Source organism: Amphibalanus amphitrite, unplaced genomic scaffold (genome assembly GCF_019059575.1).
Source record: "Amphibalanus amphitrite isolate SeventyFive unplaced genomic scaffold, NRLGWU_Aamphi_draft 000068F_arrow, whole genome shotgun sequence".
NCBI lineage: Eukaryota > Metazoa > Arthropoda > Thecostraca > Balanomorpha > Balanidae > Amphibalanus > Amphibalanus amphitrite.
The window spans coordinates 202,518-212,582 of NW_024881564.1; the positions used below are offsets into that span (position 1 = coordinate 202,518).

The 10,065-nt window shown below is 50.8% G+C and overlaps 1 protein-coding gene across 1 annotated transcript; it reads left to right on the plus strand.

Annotated features, from left to right (window-relative positions):
- Positions 1-6,204: 6,204 nt before the first annotated feature.
- Positions 6,205-9,849, plus strand: LOC122378910. Its single transcript, XM_043360554.1, has one exon. The coding sequence runs from the start codon at positions 7,118-7,120 to the stop codon at positions 9,260-9,262; it is 2,145 nt and encodes a 714-aa protein (XP_043216489.1). The 5' UTR covers positions 6,205-7,117; the 3' UTR covers positions 9,263-9,849.
- Positions 9,850-10,065: the final 216 nt, after the last annotated feature.

The window sequence follows — 10,065 nt, forward strand, 5'->3', positions numbered from 1 at the left end:
CACTGAGCGTAAATCAAAAACTCATCTGAAGGAGTTATTAGCTCATATTACGCACCACGCGTCTGGCAAGTTTGCTGTGACGTACTTCATACGTCCGTCGTGCATACACCTACCTGATGACGCATTTCCGAAGGTTAACTTCTCAATGTTTCTCGAATTTCCTCCACTTGGCTAGCGCCCACCACCCTGCCCATGGGCAGGGTGGTGGGCGTGGGACAATTAAGTGACTGCAGTCACTTAATTGTGTCCACACTTTGGTACACCTGAGAGTTTTACTCCCTCCACTGAACTTTGAGCAGACTCTGCACAAAACTTTTCGAACAAGTTTTCTACAAACCTAGCGCAGCCCTTGGCTTCGAGAATAGCAGCAAATTGAAGAACTGCCTAACTAGTTCCTAGCTGGCTCTACAGAATTAAGTTATTGATTCCGCCATTTGTAAATGCCACATCTACCAAAATATCTCACTTGTAGCTCGGCACAATTCGCAGACCACATCAGAAACATCTAGTGACTAGTGAGAAATTGTATAAAGAGCTTCCCTGTAATTCAATCGGCAGCTCTAATGGCCCTGTTGGCTTTCGTTGCACTCGGGCGGCCTTGCACTCGGGCGGCCTTGCACTCGGGCTAAGGGATATGGCTGAAAGCTGGAACGCTGAGAGAGGGCAAAACATATTTGAACAATATTACTACGCTCGACTAAAGTCCGATAAATTCTTCACAGGAGGTGCGGAAAGCAAAGTGCGACACTTGTAAGGTGCGACGACGCTTATGACTTGAAATGGCAGCCCAATTACTTTATCTCAAAGCGCTTTGAAGTTGGAAATTATTAGAGCCTGTTTCTCCAACGAGATGAAAGCTTTCAGCCAAAACAATTTTAAAATTTATTTAGCCATTTCACAAGAACACTTCCGCAAGGGTGGAGTCGGATAAATATAACTTGCAATTGATTGGTCAATTTGCAGCAATTGATAGGCATAAAATACTGTGGCATCTCCAACAAAAGGCATCATTCAAGCTATCTTGTCAGCGTATTTACTGGTCACTACCATTGTGGTTCATAGCTGCAGTTGTTTTACTGCCACTGCATTCTTTCCCTCTGCTTCTGAAGTTCCGGTCTCGGATGTAAGCTTCAATCTCATATTGCTCAATGCTTGATAATTGTTTGGATTTGTTCGTCGCGTTTCATATCTTTAGGCATTAATCAATTCTAAGCACTACACAACAGCGCATAAATTTTAGGACGTAGCCTTGCTTGTAAACGTATAGGTTTATATATCATGGGAAATGCTACTTATCCTGGAGTTCACCAGCCCTCTCTGTGGGCACTGGTGACAGACAGAACCCTTTCCCCGCTCCCACCGGCGACGCCGACCGTCCGATGACCGGACCGGCACGGTGCCGACGGAACAATCGATCCCGACGCCCGCCAGTAAACAGCAAACAACCACTAATTTTTGTAGGGTAGCTTCATTCCTTCTACCAAGTATTGGACTATTCCCGATGCATCGTGGAAATAAAAATGAAAATGAACAGGTCAGATCCTATAGTCCTATAGCGCACGCAATCCTCCAAGGGGCACTGCCACACCTATTTGAGAACTCGAAGATCTCGCCAAAGCCCTTTAAAATAAGCTTCGCATCGTAGTGACGTAACAATATGACGCCTCCGCCGATATTCTTAACTTTCAATTTTGCGATTGATGTGATGTGAGTAGGCCATAGGGACTCTCAAAACAGAAGCCCAATTTATTTCACCCTCCGGACCGGTGATTACGGAGCGAGCGAAGCGAGCGTAAGTCTTTCCTTGGAAATTTCTGAGTATGAGCGGCCGGCCGGCCTGCCGGCCGGCCAGCCGTGGTCACGCTTTTGCGAGGCTTATATCTCAGCAACCACTTGACCGATTTACACGCGGTAATTTTTGTAGGGTAGCTTCATTCCTTCTACCAAGTATTGGACTATTCCCGATGCATGTGGGTGACCCCTTATGCACGTGCCACGTGCAAAACGAAGAGGTGTCACTTTTGTAGTTGTTGCAATATCTCCGTAACTACTTGGCCGATTGCGCTGAAAGTTGGCATGTAGGTAGGCACCCACTAGGCAATGCATATCCATGTGCCAGAGTTGGGGTGCTGCTGCACGTGCGCACGTGCAGGGGTCGATTACAGATCTCGAGAACGGCTGGACCAATGGCGCTCAAATTTGGTACATGACTAGGGACCGGTTAGTAGGGTGCCGTGCAAAAGTCAGTTGGGACCCATTTTGCACGTGCGCACGTGCAGGGTGCCGCTTCCAGATCTCGAGAACGGCTGGGCCGATTGTGCTCAAATTCGGCACATCGCTAGAGACCGGTTAGTAGGGTGCCATGCACACGTCAACTGGAGGTACCCCCTTGAAATTTCGCACGTGCAAGGCTCACCCTCTCGCTCCTCTCGCTCGCTCCGTTAGTCGCCCCAAAAGGCGTTATACAGAGAGCTGTTCGGGCAGCGCATGCTATTGCAAAATTTTGCACCACGCATGCGCAGTTGGGGTCTCTCGGGTGCCAAGCTCCGCCCTTCGGCGTATGACGTCACACGTGTGACGTAGGCTCCCGCAAAATCTTTCAGTTTTGCGCAAGAAGAAAATAGTAGCTGCAGGAGGCGAAAGTGGCGCGGATTAAAGTTTACCCTCATATATTTCTTATTGTAAGTGGTTAGTATGGTGTTATTTTGGTATCATTATCTTTCTTTTCAGTGGCACATTGCTATTAACCACATTTGAACGCATTTTACTCAGTAATTGAACGAAACACACCAGTCCATCCGCGCCACGGTTCGCCGCGTGTCGCGTGGCCCTCGGCTTTGCGGGCCGGCGGAGAGTGGGCGGAGCATGGGCGGAACCAGGCGGCTGACATCATCGCATGTGTGACTTCACACTCAGCAAAATTTTTTGCGCGGACCCGAACAGGGCTCTGGTCTATATACTCTGCTCCGGACATCACTAGAATCCTAAAAAATCAAAATGTTTGTAACCAAAACAGTAATATTACAAAATAGTCAACACTGCATAGTTACGTCAGCACATACCCTCACAACCGCTCTGAAAACAAACGTTACAAATAGCTAAAGTGGCAGCGCACAGGGTCTAGTCGGTGCCAGGCCAGTGCTCCTGACATTGACCGCGGAGCCGTGGAAACCGTTAATGTGTCATGCTGTGTCCCCTGTACCCTTTGTCCCGCCACAACTCGCCCCGCCAGCCTTGGCCGCGAGACGCGTCCGGATCTATTGTTTATGGGTTGAGATGCAGATTCGAAACAAAGTGCTCGCAGAGATATTAAATATGTTATTTGTTTGTTGTTGCAGATAAAGGGAGGCTTTGTGTGAGTTGGAAGAATGTCGAATCATTATAGTCGTACAATGAATTGGTCAAGTCTTTCTCTTGGTTCGCTGATCGATATGAACCTAACTTTTTTGTATGAAAGGAACCTTTTTATGCGTTCCATTTTCAGATCCTCTTCCACCACATTTTCTCTTATATGCAGTAAACCAAACTAAAACAAACAATATTCCCAACTGTGTTTCCTCAGTTGCCTTACAAAGAACAACACCAAGGTCGCTGGGACAGATGTAGGGACAAGTCGCATCTCCAGTCAGTGGCCCGTCTAGCCGGCGGGCGTTGGCACGTGACATAGCCCAGACGGAGAGGGAGACGGGTAGGGGAGGAGCCGGAAGAGATCTTCGCCGACGGGCCGATCAATGTTGGCCCACGTCGGCAGTTTCGTCGCCAGAGTGCGTCATGCCCCTCATTGGACTAAACGTTCGCCTCTCTGCAGCGACTAAGCATGCAGTGTATCGTGTCCCTATGTGGACTAAGCAGTAAGCATTATACAGTGTATGTATACGTGTCCCCTAAATGTAAGCACTGCAATAGGCAAGCTTTAATAGGATGGCTACACCCAAGTACATATGTAAGTTTACGTATACCTATATTTTTCTGAATACCTATTTTTTTTATATCGTCTAGCTACTTGCTCCGAAGCAAATGGCAGGTGGGTATGAAGATTATGCGGAGGCGTCATAATCCCAAACGCCAAATACTGCTAGCCACAAATTCAATTGAACACGTAACAATGTGAAGGACAACAATGGCATCGATGGTCACAAGAATGTCATTGTTTTCATATATAGGCTCATTCCTTATGGTCATTTAGCACTTGCGCTGTTAGCGCCGCACTGGCTGCCTCTTACCATACAGCAAAGGGCCATATGACGGTTGTCGCCGCACCAAGAACAATTTATCTTTCTTATCCATGGACAGCATAATGGGAGGCGGAATGCTAGCTGGTATCCACCGTAGCAGCCGTAATTTGTCATGCCTTTGCGTCACCGGCAGAATGATAATGGTCATAACAAAATGAGTATGTAGCCCACCTTTAACCACGAATAAAGCTTGGCCCATCACCTCAATAGTGTCTTGCCGAACACAAAGAGTTAACCTAAACCACTAATGTCGAATACTCAACATACCTTTTGTCGTTATCGACAAAACTTAGATCCTACTACCGTTTCAAAAGAACTGTGTACATGATAAATAATTCCGTGTTTGATTTGCCGCATTCATTGCAGCGAGAACCAATATGGCAAAGCATCGTATACTGAAATATTTGTTTTAAACAAAGCTTGTATGAAATAAATACCTATACTTGATTTTACCGAGGAAAAGAGCTTTTTGCTATGTCCATTTGTAGAGACAGCGCTCGCGTTTATTCGTTAAATCTTGGACAGATCAAAAAGTTTTATCATCGACTTCAAACAGCTGAATCAAATTCAGCGCGCCTGGCAGCAGCCAAAAGAGCAGCGGATAGCGATGCTTGAAATATGCTGTTTCTGACAGGAGGCCAGTACATTAATTAGCGAACTCCACCCTCCGGTCAGATCAAAGTTAATAGCCAAAACTCCGCCCCAAAGTGGATAGAATTTAGATCCAGGCTGCCTGGAACCTGGCATAACACGAAGTTGGCGAAACTTAGATGACTTTTATGTTGTGTTGTGTGTCTACTAAGGGCTGCAACAGTTACAGTTAAGAGAATAGCAGAGCAGCTCACAGTGGCATTGCGTTTGTACACCATGCTTGCTGTCGTATCACTGTCCGATCTAGGCTGCCGTTATTGCTGCTGTTTGCCAAATGGTCACACAAATAGTATTGCCTTCCAATCTCCACTTCTTGCACAATGTATCTACTCTACTCGTACAGTGTATGCTTGGCACGGACATTGAAGCATGGCTAAAAGCACTTTTAGTTGAAGAACCAGCTGATTTTCACTTTAGTTAACGAGGAGCCGCTCACGACAAAAGCGGTCGGGCGGTGCCGCGATACGTCAGTCATTGCGCACATCGCTCATCCGGCACGCATGTCTCTGACGTGTGACAAAGGTAGGCCGCATGGGCTCACCGCTCGGCGAGGGTTCATTAGCTGTAATAACTATACCAGAAAACAGGCCGCAGAATGTCATGGCGGCACCCGGAATTCGGCGCGGCAGCTGTCACAGAAAGAGATGCCACGAATGTGGTGTGTTGTGTGATGATGGGGGATAGCACTACTATATGATGACCGGATAGAACATTTGCGGCGAGAACCGTCGTAACAATGCTGTAATAATGATCGTTTTTTGAAACATATGACCATAATAAACCTGAAGTATTCTTTTAGTTTAAATCGTCCATCGTGTATAGCGCAAGAAATCACTTTCCGGCTGAATTGTTCACTGCAGCGATTTAATTGCTTATCAGACGGCTACCTGATTGCTGAATAACGTGCATATGTTCCTGATTGATGCAGCCTCTCAATTTCGTCGGAATCTGGAGGCCGGCGTTTCAATCAGGCCAGATGAACTTGTAATTTAATCAGCCTCTCATCATTTCCATATCGCCTTGATCGAACCAGCACGAGCCCCGCGAGATTCAGGCATTTTCCGAGCCCGTTCTCGGCTGCTGGCGCCGATCAGGGGTTGTGGGTGGGGGGAGGGGGTGACGGACATGCGTCACTCGTCACGGCGGCGTCACACGTCACCAGACGGTGTCACACGGCGATGACGGCTGGTGGCGGCGGCGGACAGCGCCTCACCCATCTGCAGTCGCACAAATACACAGCGCCGCCGACGGAGCCGCGCCGCCGCCTCCGCGGCCCGGCTGGCGGCGGCGGAGAGCGCGCCCGTCCACCGCCCCGGCAGCACGCCACCGGCCGTGCTCCGCTACGGCCGTACTCCAGTAGAGACGTGCTCCGCCCCAGTCGTGCTAGGGGAGTGCTGAAATACTGAAATAACGCCGCTATAGTGACTTGTGAGTGCGCTGTGAAGTGACAGTGAAAAAGTGTTCGTAACTCCACCCTTGCCAGTCGCGCTCATCAAGTGGTCTTGGTATCTGCGGTCTCCATCCCGACAAGGCAATTTGTCGTGTCTGTGAACCGCGCGACGGCCGCCGCTCTTCTTGAGACACCCTACCGGAAACTCCGTCTGGCGTGATGTGATTGATGAGCGTCCCCGGCCGTCTCGTCTGCGGCGCCCCGCGGCGCCCCTCCTCCGGCGAGGCCCGATCGGTGAGATTGGCACCAAAGCTGCCGACGTGAGCGGCTTACGTCGAGTGTTTGCAGACCGTGTCGCCGCGGGCCGGTGTGTTTTGGTTCGGTTCGGACGATCGGTTCTCGTCCAGGGTGACAGAGGACGTGAGGACAGGCGATCGGTGCAGCGCGGAGAGGAGCGCAGAGACTAGCCAGAGCGGCGTGGTGGAGAGGTGTTTCGGGGAGCGGGGACGTTCGACCGGCAATTGTTGAAATGTGACTGTTCAGTGAGTGGAGCCCCTTCAGACGAATATCGGCCGGTAATCGGTGATCGATAGCGGGACGTCAACCGCGCCGGATGATCGCTCCGAATGACAGCCGCTGGTGATTGGCTACGTTTATTGCCCATTACTAGTGATATATCGGAGAGAAGTAGATGTTCCGGGCTAACTTGCGTTCGCTGTGAACCGTAAAATGTTCAGAGCTTCATAAGTCTTTAAATGTCACAGTGAGCGGTCAATTATCAAAACGGGAGCGATGGCGATTCACTTCATGAGCTGGTGAACAAAGGACACAGAGAGCGCCTATGGCACCAATGGCCCTGTTGGAAGACTCGTTAGAGATGCTGCTGGACGCCTTCCGCCAGTGCGCCGGTCTGATGCTCGTGCTGGGCACGTTCACGCACCTCTGTCTGTGGCTGGTGGGCCGGCGAGTGGTGCGGCCGCGCCTCTACTTCAAGCCGTCATCGCTGTCCCGGCACCTCCAGCGACACATGTCTGCCCTGGAGCGGCCCTTCACCGTGCCCCGTCTGCTGATCCCGCGTCACCTTCAGACCCTGCTCGGTCCGCTGGCGGTCGCTGCCGGGACTCCTTCCCCACCGCTGCTCTATCGTCGTCAGTACCTGCAGCTGCGAGACCGGTGCAGCGTCCCACTCGACTGGGCCGAACCGCTGGGTGGCGGCACGGCTGACCCCGCCGCTCGGGTGCTGCTCGTGCTTCCCGATCTGCTCCTGGACGACTCGCGACTGTACGCGCCCGTGTGTCGGCGTGCCTTGGCCGCTGGCTGCCTGCCTGTCGTGGTTAACTTCAGACAGCTGGTGAGGAACAACCTACCGGCCAGCCGGGTGGCAGCTCTGTACGACGTTACCGACCTGCGCTGGGTGGTGCGTTATATGCTCGCCGTCTGTCCTGGCCGAAGACTAGCCGCTGTTGGGTTCGGCAACGGCGGCAGCCTGCTGCTGGCCTACCTGGGAGAGCACGGCATCTCCTGTCAGCTCGCCGCCGCCGCTGTCGTGTCACCTGCCTGGAGTTACGCGGCGCACCTCTTGGGGGACGCGTGCGCGCCGTACGCCGCGCTCACCACGCTCCGAGAGAAGTACCGGGTGTACCGACGAGCCACGGACTCTTCCACGGTCGTCGGAGGAGCTCCCGACTGCGATGGAAGTTTCGCAGACTTCCACCGGCGCGTGCACGGAGATGACGAGGAGCGACACAACCCCGTCATCGACATCGACGAGGTGTCGGTGCCGCTGCTTGCCGTTCACGCCGACGACGATCCGGTGTACGGCGCTGCAGGCCTTCCTCTGCAGCTCTTCACCGCTTTCCCGCATCTCTTCCTCCTGCGTGCGCCCCTCGGAGGACACTGCGGCTTCTACACGGGCAGCGGTGTCGGCGAGGCGGGTGGCAAGAACGGCAGGAGTGAGACTGCAGGGAGTGTATCCTGGGCGGCAGACACAGCGGTGCAGTTCATCGACTCCGTGTGCGGTTTCCTGGACGCAGAGGACGCGGGTGGAGCCGGAGGAATCGTCCGCGCGGCGCGGAGAGTCGCCGCAAGAGTAGCGCGACGCTCGGCCGCTGCGGCTGCCCCGCGGGCGAAGAACCCCGGCCATACGTCGGACGGCGGTGGTCAGATCGTGGAGAGCACCAGACTCTCTGTGGAGGATGCGAACCGTTCTCTAGAGAGCGAAAATCGTTCTCAGGAACGCCCGACCTGTCCTCAGGTGGATGCAAATCGGTCTAAGGAACCCGCGAAACGTCCTGTAAAGTCAACAGGTGTAAGCGGTGCTTCTAATGGCGTTGAGCTCATTCCAATAGGGGCATCTACTTCAGCTAGCGGTACAGCTCAATCCGTAGAAGAGACATGTGTGGCGTTAGAAGGTGGTGAAATGGAGCAAAGCAACAAGTCAGAAGGTTGCAAGACAGCAGAACCTACCGAAACATCGGGTGACACTCATGAAGATGGTGTAAGTTGCGCTGCAGATGGTTCCAAGCCTCTGATGGAAGGCAATGAAGTGGTTCTTATGAACTCCAAACGTACATGTGTGTCGTGCGGGATTGCGCTTAGGCCGTCCTCAGCAAACGCTAATGCTGACGAAAGAACTGATCGTGGAGCTGACCAAGCAGTTGATCAAAGTGACAGCACAACTACTGAAGGTGCATCAGGTGTAATGAGCTCAAAGGGGGATCAATGCGTTGATAATGTTGGACAGAAGAGTGACGCAACAGTGGAAGGAAATGTTTTATCCCACGATATTATTTTACGGGACATTAACTGCGATCGCTCTATATCAGATAGTAACATCCGTAGTGCAAGCGATGTCCAATGTGGAGCTATGTCAAACGGTGACTTGCTGGAGCCGTCCGGCACGGCGGATTGTGCCAGCGCTAATGGTGTTCCACCGCTGCAATGTACAGAAATACTCGATCAAAAACTCAACTACAACGTGTCCTAGCATTGAGAATCATCTGTGTGGGTCTCAAAGAGCTCTCTCGAAAGCTCTCAAAAGCTATCAAGAGTTTGTGTGTGTCCTAGGGATTAGGTATGATTAGAATCGTTAGCTGCAGCTGAAAAGGACGATTGCTTCCTTTGTGGTGATGTTGATGTTCCTGCATATCACATGTTGAGTGAGAATGTATATGTATAGGCTTGCAAATGTTCTAAATGTTCTGTCTACTCAAAAGCTTGGCCAAGCGATCCCGTGCGCAAATGACCTGATTGTTGAGAGCCGTAAAGTTACGGCTTCTAAATGTTCTGTTAAATGTTGACCATAAGCTGAGCGTCACTGCACCCAAATCAAATGCTCATAAACTTTTCAAATAGATCCTCTCTGATCTTGCTTTATTACATTTCTGCAACAAATTGCAACAATTGTCATTGTAGTGATCCGTGATATACGAAATTATATACCTATAGAGCTTTTCCATGGAGCTGTAACAACACTTTACATAGTATCTGAAAGCATACCGACACGGACTTCATTTTTTTTTCGGTAAATCAATGATAAAAATGAAAAGCGGTTGGGGACAGTGGCCAGTGACATAGCCGCCTTGTTTCTCATTTTGATAATGAGATCGATTGTTTTACAACGCTCCCCACAAAGATACTGAACAGACTAAACATGTGCGACGAGACCTTTGATTGATCTTCACAAAACGTTTATTTTTCTGTGTTATTGGTAATCCCATTCAGCAATATAAACGATCAGCAATCATAGCAGAAAAATTTGTTACCGCCAAGCGTCACTTCATTTGATTG

Excerpts from the sequence above, each read along its gene's own strand:
- LOC122378910 (XM_043360554.1), top strand. The coding sequence starts at position 7,118 with ATGGCACCAATGGCCCTGTTGGAAGACTCGTTAGAGATGCTGCTGGAC.